At 35.0% G+C, this 22,883-nt stretch overlaps 1 protein-coding gene across 3 annotated transcripts in view; it reads right to left on the bottom strand.

Moving 5' to 3' along the window:
• Positions 1-22,883, bottom strand: part of RFX7 (regulatory factor X7) — a 149,715-nt gene that overhangs the window by 44,770 nt on the left and 82,062 nt on the right. For all 3 annotated transcript variants that reach the window (XM_002922942.4, XM_019803462.2, XM_034660946.1), the window contains 2 exons: positions 8,390-8,472; positions 6,614-6,736 (listed from right to left, as the gene is read on the bottom strand). In XM_002922942.4, the coding sequence (XP_002922988.1) occupies positions 6,614-6,736; positions 8,390-8,472 (206 nt within the window). The remainder of the gene's footprint in view (positions 1-6,613; positions 6,737-8,389; positions 8,473-22,883) is intronic.

Genomic DNA, 22,883 nt, shown 5'->3' with positions numbered 1-22,883 from the left:
TTTCTAGAGATAATAGAGATTAGTACAAAAAAGAGCCCGGCCTTGAAGTAACAAAACCTGGGTTCAGATTTGCCTAGTTATTTCATTTTTTTGAGTCACCCTTAAAGGGAGGGATGGATGATATTTGCTTCCACTTATTTTATACAGATGCTATAACATTAAACAATGTATTATACACTTAATAAATTATGCACACATGCTTAGGTTTAACCTAGATTTTAGACAGGTATGAAACATTTACATATCATTTAACTTATGAAGTATTCATTATCTTAACATTTTTTTTAAAAGGTTTTATTCATTTATTTGTCAGAGGGAGATTGAGAGAGAGAGAGAGACCACAAGCAGTGGGAGAGGTGGGCAGAAGGAGAAGCAGGCTCTCTGGAGAGCAAGGAGCCTGATGTGGGGCTCGATCTCAGGACCGTGGGATCATGACCTGAGCTGAAGGCAGATGCTTAACTGACTGAGCCACCCAGGTGCCCCCATCTTAACACTCTTAAAACAAGTGCTCCTAGAATCTATTTCTGCCTTCAAGGCTGTCCTAAGAGTTTCATTTACGTTAGTTAACAGAATAGAAATCACAAACTTAGCTGGTAAGCACCAAAGTATCATACATATAGAATTAATGTTTATACACAAAATGCCTATATAAAGAAATTAATACAATCATATCCTTAAAATAATAAGACTATTTTTAAAAGGGATTTGGAGAGAACATTTGTGTACCAGAAAACACTGCTGCCAAAGTTGTCAAGCTTACAAATCTGAAAGTTTGTGATTCTACCTAGAATGAAAGCAAACAGATTTTCAGGACTACTAAAACAGGCCATATATTATTTAGTAAGAAATCCATTTAAGATTAATGCTTATGTTTCTTCCCCAGGCAAAAAGAAAGAACAGCAGTAGCTGCAGCTGCTACTATCCCTGTTGCTAAGTGTTTCTAGAAACACCAGACTTTCTAGATTGGTTCATTCCATCAGCTTCTTCAATTGGTCAGATTTCAAGACAAGAAACAACTTTAGAAACAATGTAAAACAGCCTACACAAAACGACACAAATGGTTTAAAAAAAAAAGAAAGATGGGCAAATATATATATTAGACAGATAACCAGAATGGGTCAAAAATATTCATATCAAAGGAGAACTTAACATAAAATACACTCAATGAAACAGGATCGTTTTCTGTTGACAACAGGCAAAAACTATAACAAAGATAAAAATCATGAACCTTTTCTTGCGTCAAACAGCCCAGAGATCTATAAAACAAACCCATTAAAAATACTAAGAGGAACTGTGAGAAATGTCATTTTTGTAAGAGATAACACACTACTCGTCTTCAACTGATTAAACAGACAAAAAAAAAAAGGATTTTGCAGAATTTGAAGGATTTGAAAAATACAGAAAAGTGGATTTAGCACATATCTATATACAGTGAATACACAGTGTGATATAAAGAGAATGTCCAGAAGTATTTATAAAAATTGATAATCTGTTAGACTGAAAGTAGACCTCAACAAATATAAAAATTCAGAAATTGAATGAGCTTCATTCTCGGATCACAATATAATGAAGCTACAAATTAATCAAGTGCAAAACAAAAGAAAATGAAAGAACTGTCTCAAGTGCATGAAGAATTAAAAAAAAAAACCCACCAAACTTCTATTTGGGTCAAAGAAGAAATTAGAGCTATAATATCACACTATTAGAACATAATGATAGATAATTTTAACAAATCATATCCATACCTAAGGGATATAGACAAAACCATAATCAGAGGCAAAATCAGATACAAATGTTCACATCTTACATATGAGAAGACTGAAAACAAAGAATTACATTTAAAGAGTAAGAAAAAAATCCCAAGAAAATCAGGAGAAGGAAAAGAAAGGCACTTAGTAAGTAAGAAAAAAGATTAAAAAAACCCCCACCAAAAAACAAAAACAAAACACCCTGATATATCAATCTTAGCTTCAGAAAACCAATAGACATAAACTACAGCTAAGTATAATTTGAAAAAAAAAAGAGGAAAATTCAAATGTATAAAACTAGAAATATGAAAATAAATAAGAGATATAGAAGATAACTCAATTTAGGAGAGAATAATATATGTAATGCTATGCTGATACATTTGAAAATCTGAATGAATTCAAGGAAAAACAAATTACTAAATCTGACTAATGAAGTAAAAACCTAACCAGAAAAAAACCACAAAAAATTGTCAAAGAATTACCTCCAACAAAGGCTCCAGGCCTAGATGGTTTTATGGTTGAGTTCTTTAAAACTTTCAAGAACAAATAAGTCCCATGCTATATAAACTGTTCCAGAGCACAGAAATTTAGGGAAAGAGTTCCAATTCATTTACGAAGCTGGCCTAACCCTGATATCAAAACCTGACAAAGATAGCACAAAAAAAGAAAATTACAGACCAAAATATTCATAAATATAGATGCAAAGATCCTAAATAATATACTTGAAAACAGAGATCAACAGTACACTCAAAGATACACATCTGGATATAAAGGGAACATTCATTCTAGAACTAAAAGAAGGGTTTATATTTTAGGTAATATCTTTATATATCACATCAATAGGTCAAAGAAAAAAGCACTTCATAATAATCTCAATAAATGCCCAAAAGCATTTGATAAATTTCAATATCCATTTCTCATAAAGTAGCAAATAAAGTCTTGGCCAACTATAAATGATACATCCTTAACATCAAAGAACTATAAAAGGAAATGATGCCTATAATTATTATTTAAAATCAGAAAGAAAATCTATTAAATGTAATAAAATAAAGAGAATGAGGAAGATACACAGAATAAACTTTACTCAAGAGTCAAAAGTAACAACTGAAAAATTCAGTAAATATAAAACGTACAAAATAAATAGAACAGAAGTCTATAGATATCCTATAAACTTAAACCAACAGTAAAGCAATGGAAAAAATATTTTTAATATAAATAAAACAATAAAAATTACCAAGGAATAAAACTTAATAAGAAAAACAAATGGACTTAATTGAAGGGAAAAACTGACACTTCACTGAAGGGCATGAGAAAGATGTAAATTAAGAAATATACTTCTAGCTCGGAAATTAATTTTTTAAATATAAGATTTCACATTTAATGCATTTTGAATCAAAATTCCTTTGAGGTTTCCTTTTTTAAAGTTAGAAAAGTGATCCCAAACTTCATATGAAACACATTAACTGGTCTGAAAATAAAACCAAGGAAAATTTTTAAAAAGAGGGATAGGATAGTAATGGGAGTCTGGTCCTACCAGTTTTTTAAATAGTTAATAGTAAAAATATTAAAAATGGTATGGTACTGGAATAAGAACAGAAAACATCAAGGAACAAAACTGAATCTAAAAGGGCTTTAGTAAGTTAAAAGTTCTATCACAGATTAGTGTGTTAAGAGAAAAAAAAAATTCAATAAACGAGGCTGGAATAATTAGTTAATAATACTCAGAAAAAACCTGAAATTAGTACCTTATCTAATGGCGTTCACCAAAATAAATACCAGATGGAACAAATGATTATATATGAAAAGTGAAATCTCTTTAAAAATATCTAGAAAAAGGGGCGCCTAGGTGGCTCAGTCCTTAAGCGTCTGCTTTCAGCTCAGGTCATGATTTCAGGGTCCTGGGATAGAGCTCAGCAGGGAGCCTGCTTCTCCCTCTCCCACTCCCCCTGCTGTGTTCCCTTTCTCGCTGTCTCTCTCTGTCAAATAAATAAATAAAATCATAAAAAAAAATCTAGGAAAAATACAAGGGTATTCCACTGTAACGGCTAAATCAAACTACTTATAAAGAGATTAAAACAACAGACAGCAATCTTGAAAAAATATTTACATTTTAATAGTTAATATCCTTAATATATACAGGTTCATAAACCAGCAATCTCAATTTTGATAATCTACACTAAATTATAACATCAAGAATGTTTGCTACAGTGTTATTTGCCGCTGTTCCCCCTTCAAGAATTATGTGAACAATGGGGTCAAATTTGGTTAAACAATAACCAGAACATATACACAAAAAGGCGGCATTAGAAAAAATAAAAAGAAATAAGCCAAAGTGGTTATTTTTAGGTAATAAGATTTACTGGTACTATTTTTTTTTAAAATACATTTGTAACTCTTTCCCAAAACTGTAATTATGACTACATATTACTTTTGTAATTCAAAAATAATATAAACACATTAATGATCATTTTCAGAAACACAAGATTATCAGAATTCAAAAGTTTCAACAAATACAGAAGTTCTCCATCATTTGTAAATTAAACTGTTTTAGCATGCTTAAAGCCCCTTTAAGCTTTCTGTTCCTATTAGTATCTTAATTTAGCACGAAAATAGTTAAAAGAAATTAGTCAATCCTATCTTAGATTATACCTTCATTTTTTTCTCTCAAAGGGATTTTGATTTTAATGACTGTGAAAGGGATTAATTTCACAAAAAATACATCATTGAACATCACTGCAATGAATTATACAAGGGTCTATATGCAACAGAATAGTTTAAAATAAAGGTATATTTCATATTAATAACATTTTTTCACTGAGTATTTAAAATAGAATCAATTTAAGACTGGTCATTCTATGCTAAATTTTTATGCAGGAAACCTCACAAAGGTACTCCAAATAGGAAGATGACTAGTCTAAAGGGCCATTAGGAAAGGACAAAATTTCTCTAAAAATCTTTATAGAGAGGAATGTTATTTCGTGTCTAACTGAAATCTCTCCTGTGATTTAAAACTCTTGTACTTGGAAAAAAAAATAGTTATACTACATTTTGCTTTCTTTAGACAACACAACTTAAAATAATTAAAAAGCTTTTGACGAGCTATTTCCTGATACTTTGATCTACTTATTGCCTGTCTGTAGTTCTCCTACTTTTTCATCTCTCAAGTTATTTAAACCCACATGGCAAATTATGGTTTTAGGCAATACATAATCAAATGAAAGAATAATTTAAATTTGGAGCTCCCACATGCTATGATGCTGTGGACACACAAACATGCTTTTCTTCTTAGCCCATGTCATGGGCTTCCATGGGCTTCCACTTCCACTTAGGCTGAATTCATTATGAAAATATCATATATTATTTTGTCCAATTTGCCTTTTGGGAAACTAACAAGACATTTCTGGATAACTAGTTCCCAACATTTGCTACTTCAGACAACTTTTAGAATTTTAAAGCTATAAGAAACCTCATACTTCTTCAATTGCCTCATATTATAGCTTATGCATCTGACAAAAAGAATGGTTAAAACACCTGTCTAGGTCACAAATTTAATGAGAGAATCTATTCTTGATACCCAGTCCAGAGTTTCTTCAACGTATCACATGTTTACTGATATTAACACCCTTTTAATGAATTAATATTTGCTTTTTTGTAGTTTTATAGGGTTATCTTTGTTTTACTTAGTTTAGTGAAAATTAATACTTACTATAAATACATACATATTTCTCATGAATGGGAGGGGCTGTGTCTTATTCATTATATCCTCAGAACTTAATACAGGGTCTGGCACATAGCAGGTATTCAATTGATTGTTATAAATCAAGAAAATGAACTTTATAGATTTGGGTCACATGCACACTGAACTTTAATTTTCTTAAAGAGAAAAAAATCTAAAGCTCTTCAGTTTAACTTTGTTCCCTTGATCATTTCAGACATTTTTCTCTACACTTTCTCCAGCTCCATTATGTTCCTTAAGGTGAGGGAATCACAATTTTGAATGAAGGTAGTTTTCTTTCTAGATACCAAAATCTGAGTAAGTGTAGTCCATTTGCATCATATTACACTGGTTAACAACAACATTTATTTGACACTTTTCTTTCAAATTGTGTAAGTACAACACACAAATGCGTGCTGGTTTGACATTTAAATACCCTGAAAATGTTGGTTTTATTTACTTTGCCAGAATAAATTCTGTTTTCCACATCAACTATAAAAATGTTAAACAAAACTAGACTTAGCAACTATTACATTGTCTGTATCCAGAAAGGCCCATTAGTCTTTACATTTTTGTTTTCTATATTTAAATAAATTATCTGTACAAATGACATTATTTGAGTGTCTAACATGTACAAGCCATGGAACTCCCTCATTCATGAATAAGTAATTCACGATATTCTAGAAACTTATCTTTTTTTTTGGTTGGTATAGAGAAGCATTAGCAAAGTCTGGACATATGAAAAAGACCTTTAAGAAGTCTAAATAAAAAACATGCTTTAGTTTTCCCTTATATATTGACTTATTTATTGCCTTCCACTGTTCTAACCCCAGACACACCCTTCCTGTCATCCTTAAGAACTCTATAGGAACCCTTTCATTCAGCAATCCTATACCACTATCATTCTACCCGCAAACATCCCTCCTATCATCCAGAAGAACTCTAGAGAAATCCTTTTATTCAATAATCCTGTTCTTTATGATATATGCTACCAGAGAAGCTTAAATAGAGATGGAAAGAACCTTAGAAATCTCTAAGTCAAAATCCCATATACCAGCATGATATTCACCAAGTATATGTATTAGCCAAGTATATAGCACTTAAGCTTTTTAATACATCAGCATGCCTAATGTATGCACATGATACTTACTTGTACTCATCATAGACTTCCTGTTTGGGCAATGAAGTCTCAGGATGTTCTTCTAGGGTATTTCGAATCCAGGAAAAGGCATGCATTTGCTGTGCCCGACTAGATGACACGGCATTCTGATCACTGATTGTAAAACAAAAAAAGGTTTTAGCTGAACCAGAAGCAATTAATTGACAATTTTTTAAAAAAGATTTTATTTATTTATTTGACAGAGAGACAGCCAGCCAGATAGGGAACACAAGCAGGGGGAGTAGGAGAGGAAGAAGCAGGCTTCCAGCAGAGGAACCTGACATAGGGCTCGATCCCATAACGCCGGAATCATGCCCTGAGCCGAAGGCAGGCGCCCAACAACTGCGCCACCCAGGCGCCCCTAATTGACAATTTTTGAGCCAGGCCTATAAGTTCCATTAAACAATTGCATATAAACACACTATAAATAAATGACCAAAACAAACTCAAGCCACACAGTAGATGCCCAGTTATCTTATATTCAAATTGTCCACCTGTGATGGTGAGCCATTTTTCTACAGCTAGTGACTGACTGAAGTTATTGCCCTGTTCCATCCCTCCCGATGGTCTCTATAGTGGCATAGGTGATGGAGCACTGACAACATAAAATATTTGTTTTGGTGAAAATGACCTCGAAGTAGATATTTGTTCACTTACTTGCCTGTTCATTTGCCTAAACCTACCAAATCATCAAACTTTTAAAGTAGGTTGTGGATAAATATTTTCTATTTGCTTGTTAGTGTTTTCAAGTAACTACCCTGAAACCAAATTAAGCACTCCATGCTCCAGAATGCAATTCACACCAGAGAGATCTTGAGAGGACAAATCTCCCCCTACAGTCCTTCCTCGAACTGGCCCCCCGCCCCAGGCCAATACTTCTACTAACATCCTAAGATTCTACTATATGGCAGTGTCATTTATAAACTAAATCCATAAAATGGACACCCAAGATAACACAAGGGACGATCCTCCATTGATTCTGACATTCATCCCAGCTAATGCAACAAGAATTTATTTAATTCCAAAGAAGAGAGAGAGTTTCTAGGACAAAAAAATGATTAAAATGGTTATAAAATTTGGTTTGGGGGAGAAGAGGTAAAAGCAACAGAATTTTCATGCCATTTCTTTTTAAACACAATTTTAAAATAACATATCTTTTTATAAACAATTTTAACTATAACTTACATGAAGGAAATGAACTTTGAAAAATACTTAGAAGGATAATGAAACTTCTAATAGAGTGCATGAGCTAACAACTTCTCTATTTTCTATATGAAACTATTAAATATTTTTAGTAATGAAAATATAGCAATATTTCCAAACACGTAAGTATCTCACATTTATAATAAATTCATGTTCCATATATGCAATTTAACTTTTTCTTTAAATTCTGTTATCTGTTCACCTAACAGTAACTAAAAAAAACTCCTGAAACTTCATTGCTTACAATACTTATCTATTTATTTTTTGCTTTTCTGTCCAATTTTCACAGTCCCTCACACTGCATAAATATATTGATCTGTTTAAAACACATAACCCAAATTGCATTTCATAGCATTTATCCAGATGCACAAATGAATCAGCAAAAACTGTAAGTAAACACAATCAAATATGATCAAAGACTATAAGATCTACTATTTTGCCATTCTGTTTTCTGATGACTTTAGGAATAGCACACAGCAATAACAATCACAATACACACACCACACACACCTTAAGGATGTCCTATTAACACTGTAGTTAAGGCAAAAGCAAGAAGAGATATACCTTTTCTCTCCATTGCTGAGACCAGAAGGCAGCTGAAGGTAGAGGTAGAGTTTCTCTAGGTCTGTAAAATTCTCAACTTCTTTCTGATTATAAAAGATTAAAAGGAAAACATCATTTTTAAAACAACTGCTTATCCCTCAACAAAATTTACTAACACCTGTGTACTGCTGGTAGGAACAGAAATTGGCGCAGCCATTTTGGAATAAACTATGGAGGTTTCTCGAAAAATTAAAAACAGAAATACCATATGATCTACTAATTCCACTACTGGGTATTTACCGAAAGAAAATGAAACCATAAATTCAAAAGGATATATGCATCTCTATGGTTATTGTAGCATTATTTATAACAGCCAAGATACGGAAGCAACCTAAGCGTCCAGTAATAGATTCATGGATAAAAAAGACGTGGTATAGATATACAATGGGATATTACTCAGCTGTAAAAAAATAATGAGATCTTGCCATTTGCAACAACATGGATGGACCTAGAGGGTATTAAGCTAAGTGAAATAAGTCAGTCAGAGAAAGACGAATACCATGTGATCTCACTCATATATGTTCTCTAAAAAATAAAACAAAAAAGAGCAGAAACAGACCCATAAATACAGAGAACAAACTGGTGGCTGCTAGAAGGGAGGGGACGGGGGGGTGGGCAAAATGAGTGAAGGGAGTGGGAGGTACAGGCTTCCAGTTACAGAATGAGTAAGTCATCGGACTGACAGGTACAGCATAGAGAATATAGTCAATGGTATTATGATAGCATTGTATGGTGACAAATGGTAGCTACGCTTGTGAGGATAGCATAATGTACAGAAACTTGTTGAATCACTGTCATACACCTGAAACTGTGTCAACTACACATCAATAAAAAATAATAATTAAAAAATATTGACTGTCTAAATTTAAACCAGACGGAAAGAATCACCTGCCAAAGAAAAAAATTTAGGCTTTTTTTCTCATCAGTAAAATAATAGTTAAATTGTTTGATACATTTATTGCACATAAAAAGTTACTAAAAGAAAATGGTACTTTCAATTCTTATATTCTAGATATAAATAAAATCAATGCTTAGACAAAAATTTCTCAGTTTTAATCACATTTAAAGAAGAAGGATTGCACAGGATTATAGGAAAAGTACTAGAGTAGAAGTCAAAAAAATATTCATTAGTTAGTCTTAGCCTGACCATTTAACTGGCCATGAAGCTTTGGTGCTCTGGCAAATTTTCCTTCCGACTGTAAAATGGATGACATGACTTCTATGATCCTTTTCTAATTCTCAAAAACATAGAACACATGACTGATGATGCTAGTGTCACACGGGGATAGAAGTGAGTTTAAAAATACTGCGGTCCTACCAACAACCCTTTCCACACAATGCAGATGTAATAATTATTGGTAGAGTTGCAGCAGTGGCTGCTATTTGGAGGACCTACTTAGAAGACTCTCTACAGCTATTCTGCAACTACATCTTTTTGTCTCTAAACCTATTCTTTAAAATAATTTCTGCTATACAGAGGACTGTATATAGCTTTCTTTCCCAAATGTTTGCCACAAAGTAGCTTTAAATGTGCCACAAACCCTGTTACAGTAAAAATGTCATAGTGAAATTCTGGTAGCCTAATTCAAGCAAAACTCCACTGCAATTGAAAATATGGACACATTATTGGCATTTCTGGTAGCAGAATTTATTCTTACATAATAAAGCACAGCTTAAACACAGATCCAATTAAAAAAAAAGTTAAAAACAATATAACTTAGCCTATGCTTACTCTCATCAGAATTCATCTATAAAACAATTTAATCCTAGAATTCATCCACAAAATGATTTAATCAATTACATGTAAATAACTCCCAAATCTACTTTTTTTTTTCATTCCACTGTCTATGGGGTGTTTTCCCAATTAGCTCTCACTCTAAGACCTAATAGATTTACCAGCAATATTCTGTATTTACCAGCAATATTCTGTATAACTCTCCTCTCAAAGAAAAAAAAAACACACATAGACATTTTCTTTCCCAACTGTTACTAACACCTTCTTTTCTCTAGTTCCCCAGTGTTCAGTTTTAGAGTATGCTTAATTTTGCTCCTCATCATATACTCTACTTTATTTAGCCCTCTTAACTCTTTCCCCCATATTCTCCCAGGCTCTTTATTTTCCTTGTCACTATAAAAGTCTAGGTGTTTAGCTGTCTTTCTTTTAACAGTAAAGGAGAACTCATTTACTCCCTTATTGATTCATTAATTTTATTTCCAGCCATGTTCCACAAATGATTTGCAATAATTACAAATTCACAATGAATGTACAAAGACTGGAATACGCAAATGAACAACACAATAGTCCTTACCCTTAAGGAACTCAGAAAGATTCGTAATCACTAAAAAGTACAACACTAGCTGGCTTCCCTACCTCCAACCTTTCCCCACTTGAATCTATCTTAAATGCAGTTCCTCAAATACTTTCTATTGAATATTATTAACATCACCCACTTAATCTCAACAATGCCTATCATATTAAATCCAAAGTAGATTACGTTATCAAAAAACCCACATAAGAAAAGGTTAACTTCTCAAAGAAAAGTTATTGAAAAACCGATTTCAAGTTTAGGGGAAACCTCAGATATTACATAGTTAGTTGAATGAACTAAGGTGATAATTTCCTACCATTATGGTTGAAGATCTCTTCTTCTTCTTTTTTTTTTTTTAGAGAGGGAGAGAGAAGGGGCAGGAGGGAGAGGGAGAGAATCTCAAGCAGGTTCCACACCCAGTGTGGAGCTTGACATAGGGCTTCATCCCACAACCATGGCCTGAGCAGAAATCAAGAGTCGGACGCTTAATTGACTGAGCCACCCAGGTGCCCTGAAGATCTCTTCTGAAAACTTAAGAGGACTTTTCTCTCACACATTTCAATCTTTGTAAGAAGATAAACAGAAGGAAATCTTTAAAATTTGATTTAGATGTCAAAAACCTTCGAGGAAACCACTTTAAACTTAATTTTGCATGTGACCTAGTTAGTGCTTTGATCTTTACATCCTGAACAGAAAAGCCTGTACCAAAAAATCAGATTCAGCATTCAGTTTGATATCCTGTGATCCAGAGGAGAAAAAAAGGTGTAATGTAAGATAAGCAAAATCAAGTTACTTTTGGAGGTTCAAGGTGAAGTTTGGTATTCGACTGCTACCACTGAAAATCCCCTTCCCCTCTGAAGTTTTGGCTGATAAAGAATATTCATTCACATCATGAACTAGTAGCATGGAGCTAATTCCTTTTATGAGGTACAATGCTCATCAATATTCCATTTGCTCATCTACATTTCTCCATTTCCTTTGCAGCTAGTTTAGGACCATGAATGGAGCACAAATGATATATTTCATTTCTCAGTTAACATACTTAAGAATCAATGCTCCATTCTCTTTCTCCTTTTGTACACCTTGGAAGCCATGTATTTCACTGGTGAAACTACAACATTCCAGCGTCTCAATGTGGGTTCCCAAGGGACTATGTGGAGCAAGAGCCTTCAATGATCTGTGCTGTACATACGACATGAATAAAAGTAAATTTTTGTGCTTATGCCCCTAGTACTTCAGGCTTACTTCGTATGGCAGCACAGTCTAGCCCATCCTGATTAATACAGAAAGACTTTTCCCTCTAGCACTTCTAAGAGAACTGAAGATCCCTTTTCTATATGTAGATAAAAATGTGAGGAGGGGAAAAGGATTCCTCTCTGTAATCACAAAATCTTTTATTCAATCATTTTTAGAATAGTATTTAACTTATTGTGAAATTCCAAATTAAATTAACCACAAATATAAGATATTTATATTTAACAAAATGGAATATGAGCTAAAAAAAAATAAGGTTGAGAAGCACCACATTAGAATATACAGCCTTCATGCCCTCTTCCACTTAACTTTTACTTCTAAAAAAAAAACAAAGAGAAACAAACCAAAAAAACCCTACTTCAGGCGCCTGGGTGGCTTAGTTGGATAAGTGTCCAACTCTTGATTTCAGCTCAGGTCATCATCTCAGGGTTGTGAGATCAAGCCCTGTGTGGGGCTCTGCACTGGGCATGGAGCCTACTTAAGATTATCTCTCTTCCTCACCCTCTGCACTCCCCCTGCTAAAAATCAAAACTAAACAAAACAAAACACAAATAAAACAAAAAACAAAAAAACCTACTTAGAAATTTAACTCTAATAATTTTGGACACATGATCCTATAATATGCCTATCTGTCCTTCTACTTTGGGCCACAGAAATTACTCAAGAATTTACACTCAATTAATTTTCATTCCCTGGGTTTTTTTTTTTGCATTTACTGTTCAAAAAGTTATTTTCAGTGTCCAGTTATACCTTCCCCCCTCAACTAGATTGAAGATTCTGGTTTGCCCAAACTCAATCACCTTTTTTTTTTTTTTTTTTTAAAGATTTACTTATTTGAGAGAGAGAGCACGCATGCGTGCAGGAGCATGAGTTGGGGGAAGAGCAGAGGGAGGGAGAGAGAGAATCCTCAAGCAGACCCCCCACTGAGCACAAGGAGTCCGATGTGGGGCTGATCCCAGGACCCTGAGATCATGAGATGAGCCGAAATCAAGAGCTGGTCACTCAACCACTGAGCCACCTAGGCGCCCCAAACTCAATTACCTTTTGAAACAGAATCCTGAAAGATAAGACAGAGCCAGATGGGAATCCTTTAATATTTTAATATCCCATTTAATTTTTTAAATATAAAATGATAAAGTATTTCAAACAAAGTACAGGAAGTAGGTACACATGCACTACCATTCATATTTAGAAGATGCTAACTTTTGCCATATTTGCAAATTCATTGACTTTAAGCAGATTATACAATAGTCACATGGATTAAAACCAGCTTATTCCTTCTTTACTGATAGTTATCATAAAGTTTCATTATTTCAAATAGTGCTACAGTGAAAAGCCTTTATTTGTGACTGCTGTATCTTTTGTGCAAGACTTTTTTCTATGTTAAACACTCAAAAGTAGAAATACTTGGTTATCAAGGATGCACATCTTCAACTTTTGGGTATTTCCAAATTACTCCCTGAAACCGTTAGGCCAATTTATATTTCCAACAGCAAAACTACAATTTTTCTATATCCTTGTTAAAACTTAAGATTTAAATGTTAGCTACTCTTATGGGTATGAAAAAATATTTCACAGTCTTACATTTTCTGGTTGAAGATAAGACAATTATCTTTTCATATTATTTATCATTTGAGTTTACTCTAATGCTATGGCTATCAAATTTTAGCATGCATCAGAATCACATGAAGAGCCTATTAAAGACTGCAAAACCCCATCTCCAGAGTTTCTGATTCAAAAGGGCCTTGAGTGGGGGCCAAAGAATTCTGACTTCTAACACGTTTGTTCCCACTGATGCTGATACTGCTAGTCAGGGAATCTCATCTAAAGAACCACATTGTTCAAGGAACCACACATTTAAAAATGAGGGTATTTATCGTGTAGTCTATATACTAATTCTCCATTGGCTATATGTGCTGCTATTATATTCTCCTAGTTGTAGCTTGTCTTTTCGTTTTGTTTTTGGAGTCTTTGATGCAGAGAAGTTTTTAATTTCCAGAAAGTCAAATATATCGACCTTTTCATTTATAATCTGTGTTTTTTTTTTAAAGATTTTATTTATTTATTTGACAGAGATAGAGACAGCCAGCGAGAGAGGGAACACAAGCAGGGGGAGTGGGAGAGGAAGAAGCAGGCTCACAGCAGAGGAGCCTGATGTGGGGCTCGATCCCACGTCAGGATCACGCCCTGAGCCGAAGGCAGACGCTTAACCGCTGTGCCACCCAGGTGCCCCTATAATCTGTGTTTTTTGTGTCTTGTTTTGAAATCCTTCCCTATACCAATGTCATAAAGCTACCCCTTGTTTTCTTAATAAAGTTTTGTTTTTCACATTTAGGTGTTTAATTCCCCTGGAATTTATTTTTCTATAAAGCCGGGTTCTAATTAAAATTTCCCCACAAGGTTAGCTAATTGACCAATATAATTTACTGAGTAATTCAGCAATTCCCTTCCAATTTTTCATACCATATCTATTATGNCCAATTTTTCATACCATATCTATGGATTCTTGTTTATTTACAGGTTAAGAAGAGTGCCATTTTTACTTTTAGTATTTAAAAACACCTTTCTCTAAGGTATAATTTAATTTAGAAAAAATCAGTAATTTATCCTTGAGAGTAATATAGCAAAATGTATGATTCACTGATCCTTCTTGAACTTGTGTCAGAGATTTTTCATATAAAAATATCACCCAATAATTGATTAACATAGTAATAAAGCAGCTTTGATAGAGCTTTTATAAATCGGAGTTTAACAGGCAAGTTTCCTATTGATAAATAACTAGTATGAATATATGACCTATATATTAAAAATGAATGAGACAGCTGCTACTTGAGCTTGATAGACTGACCCTTCAAATCTAATCTATTTAAAGTAGTAAGATATAGTAGCTGTAAAGTGTAGAATATAGAATTAGAAGGCTTAGAGCCGAATTCCAGATTCGCACTCATTAGTTGTGATATTAAGGAAAGCTGTTCAAGCTGAGTAATCCGTAAAACAGTGACAAAATGCTCATAAAATTTTTGTGAGGATTAAAAGCAACTTATAAAATATATCTATGATACATATTATTATTATATAAATATTATTCTGAAATATATAATTGCTTAAAAGATTTTGGTAGGAGAGTTTATTATTCAAATTCTATCAACAAGTACATCATCTTTTATTTGAAAAAGCAAGATGTCTTGTAGGAAATATTTTACCCTGGTGACCTCCACTAACTTGGGAGGTACACCATAAGAAAAAGGCTCCTAGATTTCATATGTGAGCATCATACTTGCCCCTAAGTTACTGAAGACAATGTGCCATCAGCACTGACTTTCCACAAGGTGAATGCAGAAAACGGTAGATACTATTCCCTCCTAAGCCATTAAGATGAAACAGAAGTTAGAAATTACNTACTGAAGACAATGTGCCATCAGCACTGACTTTCCACAAGGTGAATGCAGAAAACGGTAGATACTATTCCCTAAGCCATTAAGATGAAACAGAAGTTAGAAATTACTTCTGGGGGCGCCTGGGTGGCACAGCGGTTAAGCGTCTGCCTTCAGCTCAGGGCATGATCCCGGCGTTATGGGATCGATCCCCACATCAGGCTCCTCTGCTATGAGCCTGCTTCTTCCTCTCCCACTCGCCCTGCTTGTGTTTCCTCTCTCGCTGGCTGTCTCTATCTCTGTCGAATAAATAAAAATTAAAAAATCTTTAAAAAAAAAAGAAATTACTTCTGACAACAACTGTGCTACTAGAGAGAAAGAAATCAATTTAAGCAGAAGAGGTCAGAAATAAAAGCTTTTCCTAGGTTGGACTTGGAACAAAATGTGTAACTTTCCACTTGTCTTCTATCATAAAAAATACTTGAGGGGCGCCTGGGTGGCTCAGTTCCTTAAGCATCTGCCTTTGACTTGGGTCATGATCCCGGGGTCCTAGGATGGAGCCCTACATTGGGATCCCTGTTCAGGGGGAAGCCTTCTTCTTCTCCCTCTCCCTATGCCCCTCCACCCTGCGTGTGCTTTCTTTATTGTGCACTCTCTCTCTCTCCCTGTAATAAAAAAATAAATAAAATCTTAAAAAAAATACTTGAAACAATATTCTGTATTTTAAAAACTGAATTTATTTTTAGTATTTCTGCTTGTATGCTCAGGACATCTGCCTCTGCACTATCAATACAAACGGGATGGACTGATGAGGACCAGGTAGAATTTCAAATACCTGATTACCAGAACTTGAAGCCCTTCAAGCAGATGGTAAGGAAATATATTTCCGGCATTTACTTCCATGGAATATAGTTATAGGGTAGTCTGAATGGAGAGATCTGCTCCTGTTTTTAGGGACCATGCTGAATTGGGTTTACTCTATAATTTCTCAAATGTTAATAAAAAGGAATTTCTCCTGTTTAAAATCAGTTTTGCTAATGATGTGTTTCCTGTATGAGATTTCCTTCTCAGGTGTTATTCAGGTTTGTTTTTTGTTTTTGTTTTTTTTATTATTTTTTAAAGATTTTTTATTTATTTATTTGACAGAGATAGAGACAGCCAGCGAGAGAGGGAACACAAGCAGGGGGAGTGGGAGAGGAAGAAGCAGGCTCCCATCGGAGGAGCCTGATGTGGGGGGCTCAATCCCATAACGCCGGGATCAACNAGTGGGAGAGGAAGAAGCAGGCTCACAGCGGAGGAGCCTGATGTGGGGCTCAATCCCATAACGCCGGGATCAACGCCCTGAGCCCAAGGCAGACACTTAACGAATGCGCCACCCAGGTGCCCCTGTTTTTGTTTTTTTAAAGTAAGGTCACAAAACCGGGAAAGGGCTGATGCTTACAAAGACCATAACAAATTTAAGGCTTAATTGTGAAGCTTTCAAGCAAATCTGTGGTGGTGAACTGAAATCTGAGGATCATTATCTTCATTTCCAGAAAAAGCAGAAACTCTTCTGCTCAATCTTCTATTGAGATGTATCAATACCCTTCAAAGAACTGGCCAGGCTGACAATGACTGAGTTTTGGTGGAAGATAACCAACCAGGGTATCACATCCATAATTAGTTCTTTAAACTTTACTTTTCAAACTGGTATCAGAAAAAGGTCTTTTTAAAAAGTTTTAAATTTGTATGTAGAACAGTCAGCTTAAAATCTAGAAACCTCAATTCTCCAGTTTGACTGTTTCTTCAGTTAGCGAAGTATGGAGGGAAAATATGTACACTGACAGGAGAGTCAGGCTTGAATTTGCGTTTGATTTTATAAACCACAAAAAACAAAACAAAAACGTAAAAAAAAATCTAATTTTTTCCTCCTCAGGTGACACTGATTCAGAGGCATAGTACTAAAAGGCCTCTTTTTTCACCAGCATCATTGCAAGAAGGATTAAAAGGGGGAAAGTAGAACCTTATTCTACAGCCTTTTTTAATTTATGGAAACAATCAACATACCTGATATTATATTCTCTCAGGCCCCAGCAGTTGTGAAAGCTGTCCTCCCACAGGATTGAATAGGGAAGATAGAGAAAAAGGTCAAGGTATGAGGACTCTAGTTTTCAATGCTTGTTGCTTAGAATTCTTAATTTTCACTTTCCTAACTTGCTATGATAGAACCATGGTGGGTGTGGGGTGTGATTTTCTTTTGAGCTACCTGCTATAAACAATGTAAGTGGAAGTTATTTTTCTATTCTCAGTTCTAGAAAATATAAATCAAATGGGGAAAATAATTTTTATTGTACTTGTATTATTGTGAGAATTTATTTGTAAACTACTGAATTAGATATAAAATGAAAATGGTTTTAAATTTCTGTTTAAAATATTCTGCTCTGAGATTAGGAATGTAATGAGTCCATTTGAAAGATATTACTAAGGGACAACTTTAAAAAAGTAAAGGAGGACTGACAAGCAAACTTTGGCAAAACCCAAACTTTGTTTCTTACATTCTTCTAGTTCTGCTAGGTGATCTAAAGAATCCATGACCATGTGAAAACAAACCAACAAAAACCCCTTTCAGCTTGCCTCAACTACAATCAAGCCTAGAGAACTGACATCAAGAAGCCCTGAAGGGCTACAGTGTAAGCACTGGAAAAATCACACTTCAAGGCAGTTAAGTAAGGTATTTCTGAGTAGATTCTGTGTAATATATTAGGAAAGTTCTGCACATAAAATTAGAAATAGATTAAATTATGAAAGAAAAAAGTTAAAGAGATTGCCATGGACATTCTAAACATCTACTTGTTATCTAACAGTGGTCATTTTAAGGAACGTGCTTTAAAATATACTTTTTTTTTTTAAAGGGCTTAATAATAAAGAAGGAAGCTGCATTTCTGAAACTGAAATAATGAATAACATGGTAGTAAGTATCACACCTACGTAAGTGCCCAGATGACTAAAGACCAAACAAAATGCTGACAGACATGGGCATATATTGGTAAAATATTTGTATAGCAGGTACAAGGGTTCAACTAGGCAGAGGGTACATAAAGTCATAGATTTGAGTCCCTTGGAGATAGGATTCAGGAGAGCCATCTCTAGAGAGAACACTACTACCCATAGTTAAATTCTACAAAAAGCGACCACCATGGGATCACTTAGGTGAAGCAAAGGTTATTATCGACATCTCTGTATCCCTTATAAGAAGACCCTGGCATTCTACTAGTGGTTGGCAATAGGAGCAGGGGCACTAATAAGGAGAAGGTTTAGGTCTTTCTACTCACTGTGTTTTAAACTTTTTTCAGCCCAGGAAAAAAGTATGGTCCCTGAGAGAGCAGCTATTATGTTCCCCCCGAAATGGATTTCTAATTGATTCAAGATTACAAAGCCTCAGGAGAGGCGTAGGCCAAAGACAGGAATGTTCAGCTCCCTAACTGCTATCTCCATTCCTAGTAACTTCTTCTTTTGCCCTTAGTTTACTTTTCTGTAAGTTTGAAATGACTTAAAACACAAAGACAGAAAAACTACAATACTGTAAGAATTCGTTTGTTTTCTATCAGACCACACTTCTGTGTATTATGCCATCCTTATGAATACCAAGATATTAATGAATATTGGGCTTCTTTGAGGTAGTGGTGAGAGATTGTCATTATTCTTTCCTATTTTTCTTTTTGACAATAAAATGAATCTGAAAGCTAGCTGAAAATGGTTAGGGCATTCCTGCTAATTATGAAAGAGAAGAGTTACTAGAACTCATGATTTGGGCCTTAATGGCAATTTAGTCCACTTGAGTCCCTAACAGGAGGGGAAAAAAAACCAAAAACCAAAAGCATTATGACTGTACTGTCCTCCCATACAAAGAGGATGAAATAACTCATGATTAATGTAAAAAAAAAAAAAAAAAGAATAAAAGGTTCAATATCCTCTAAATGGCCTGGCCCTACAGATTACTTCTTTATGGTACTAAAAAAATAAAACTAACTATATAAATCTGACCCTTTTGTTGAGTCTTCCTCCCTGCCATAGTAAATTCTACACAAAAAATGCTCTTTCTTTTGAAAGTTACCCACTTCTTCACCAAGTGACTGAAGCAAACAAAATCAGATTCTGAAATAGGTCTTTGCTTACTAACAGTACCCCTAGGGCCACATCACAAGATAAGCCCTATCTTCTACTCTAACAATGAGCCCTTTTCAAGCTACAATGTATTTTAATTAGATACTGCAAACAAAATTTTTAGTTTTAATCAAGACTGGGTTAGTAAGTTGACCTTGGTCATCATTTAGCATTCATTACACCACAGATCTGAGGTGAGAAAGCATGCCTTCTCCCATAAAGGAGGGAAAGGAGGAAGGAAGTCTTCCAGTTGTATACACTTCATATATGCCCTCTCAATGACATATTATATTACACATCTCTGGAAGGCAGGAGAGGGCAAGTGCCTCTTCTTTATCTCAGGAAGCAGATATACCATACTCTAATGTTTCATCTATCTTTTAGTTCTTGTCCAATCACTGCAGCAGTAGGCACACAGAAATAACCGGCTTCTAATCTAAGACATTAATCACGGGACAGACTTGGAAAGTTTAAAAATTAAATGAGAACATTCATTCTTTCATCCATCACTGAGTGTCTCCTATGCTTTAGGCATGACCTTAAATTTTAATATGGGGAGAGAGACAATCAGCAAAATTTAAAAGTAAAACATATGTTATATGATTATGATAAATGCTATGGAGAAACAGTGTTGGGAAGGGATACATTTTAAACAAAAGTGGTCAGGGAAGGTTTCTTTGGGAAATAAGAAGATAAAATGTTTCACACCATGGCTAGCCAACATGAGAGACTCTCAAAAGAGCTATCATAATTCTTTGTTCTACCTCACTTTTGCTTTTCTATTGACTAGTTGTTGTAATGGCTAGCCAGCGCAAGAACTGACAGTAAAGAGAGTCCACATTACTAAGAGATAAAAAGAGAGGCTGTCTTCTCATTATCTGTCCTCATACATACTATTATGGCTCCCTCAAGCCTGTAAAGAATGACTCTAGGAAGAACCCTGCCCCAAAAGAATCTAACACAGAGGTCACAAATCCAAATGCCAGGCAGGTAATGCAAATGATTAAAGTAGACTATAGGGAAGAAAAATATCTATGTTGAGGAGCTAAAAGCCTGGTGGGGATTGAAAAGATTGAAGAGTATATGTCATGTTTGAAAGGGATAGCTGATATGTAGGCCCAGCCAACTGTTGTTATGTGGAAGTAAGGACTTAGTGTCCTGAGTTTTGAAGAGAAACCAAACACACAACTTTTTTCTGTGAACTCTCACGATTTTGAAATATGGCAACCAATCTGAAATTTTAAAAATGCTGATGTGGGCCAAACAAAACACCTCTGTGGAACAGATGTAGCCCGTGGGTCTCTAGAGTAGTTCCTCTGGTCCACACGGTCAAGGACAAGCAAGGCGTGGAGGGGGGTGGGGCAGAGGCGGAGAGCGTGAAGTCCAATGTGGGTGGATCCCAGGACCCTGAGATCACAATCTGAGCTGAAATCAAGCGCCAGCCATCAATCAACTGAGCCACCCAGGTGCACCTGGACTGTTAATTTTTGTTCATTTCCCTGGGGAGGACAAACACTATTCCAGTGGGAGTGGGAGATAAGAGAGCAGTCTCTAAAGGATTACTGAATCAATATTCAGAACCTAGGATACATTTAATACAGATTCAACACAATTTCACTTCTTCAAGTTTTCTACTATATTCTCTTGCAAGAGGACCCTCCTGAGAGTTCTCACCTGGAAGGAACCTGCATTACTCGAATAATCCAAATGATAGCATCTGTCACCTTGTTTCAGGTTTCTCCAGCACTCCAAGAGGAATAGTATTTTGGCAATTCTACATCACTTTCCATTTCTTCCTAATGATAATCCTATAAAGTCCTCTTTTTGAAAAAACCCTATCCCAGTAGAGCTGACTTAGATCAGGAAGCCTATGACAAGGAACTCTAGACATGTTCACTCTTTGCCCAGGTGAGTTTACTTGACCTAAGTGCAGAGCACAGCACGCTCTGTAAAACAATGCTTTATTAGGCTATGCTAAGTCACCAAAAAGGGCCAATGAATGCAGCATTCTTTTAGACCTAGAAGTCGCTGGCAATACCTAAGAATCTTGTCTTGGAATGCTGATTAGTTAGAGAGCCCTAGAAATAAGGCCATATACTCCTCCTGAGAAGTTTAAAATATGGACACAAATGGGATTTAAAAATACCCTCCCTTATTCTTGTTTGTAAGCCTTTTATCTCTCAAACTAATGAGAAGAAAGGTTAAGCAAAGGTTGTCTAATCTTACCTTTATATTCTTACCAGGATTACTGCTGAATTGCCAAGTCTATGAGACATACATTTTTCTTCTTGCTTTCAACTGATTTCCTGACAAACTGAACGGTCTTTAATATTTACATTAGCCTTTCCTAACAGGAACCAAACTGTATAGTCTTCCCTGCCCCCCTTTTGATCATTACTAATTCTAATAATTCCAATAATTCCAAAGCAGACTAATCATTTAGGGAGACCTGAACGTTAGAACTGGTGGAAATATTGCTTCCTGGTGGTGCATACGCCTAAAACATAGTAACATAAATAGGAAGTTCTCAATATCCTAGTAGTTCTGAATGATAACATATGGGAAATAATTTCTCTTTCTATTCTAGAAACTTGCCCTATAGATTTTACCAATCATTTCCTCAATAGTGTATCCTAGAAAACCAGTTTCAAGATAAGTTCATGAGGGAAAAAATTTTGGAACACACTGAATACCTAAGTTCATGATATATAGCATATTAATACCTCTTAAGACACTTCTTAAGCCAAAGTGCAGGAAACATTTCTGACTTTTGGAACTTTTTGCATAACATATTAACATCCTATGGAACTATTCTTCCAAGGATCCTATTTTGGGAAACATGAACTATTATTTCCCAGCCCGCTGTGATTGACTGTAACCAAACGAGGCCTTTTCTACATCAAACATTCAACGTTACTTCTCTCAACATTTTAGGACTTCCCACAGCTGTCAGGTAGTCCCATTTAAGTGAACTAAGACAAGGCGACTAAGCAATATGGACTGAGTAGCTTTCAAATTCTGCTGGGGTCTAGCTAATCCTCTGGTATTAGGTATATCAAGAGTAAGATTTTGCCTCGACTATTAAATTGGTTATAAAAAATATAATTGGATCAGCTTTACAAACATACAATGACATTATAGATCTATAAGTGTTATAACTCATGAGAAATTTAGTTTAAGATATATTTGTTATTATTAAAGTAAAAATCAACTATTTTCACTGCAAGAGCATTAAAACATTAAGGAAAAACTTTATTCATAATTATACCACTACAAATATTTTCATTTGTCTTTATTGATAAACAGGCAAAATGGTGGGCTTTAAAAATAGCACAGGGGCTCCTGGGTGGCTCAGTCAGTTAAGCGTCTGCCTTC

Source organism: Ailuropoda melanoleuca, chromosome 5 (assembly GCF_002007445.2).
Source record: "Ailuropoda melanoleuca isolate Jingjing chromosome 5, ASM200744v2, whole genome shotgun sequence".
Taxonomy (NCBI): Eukaryota; Metazoa; Chordata; class Mammalia; order Carnivora; family Ursidae; genus Ailuropoda; species Ailuropoda melanoleuca.
The sequence above is the reverse complement of the archived record's forward strand: the minus strand, read 5'-3'. Positions and strand labels throughout refer to the sequence as shown.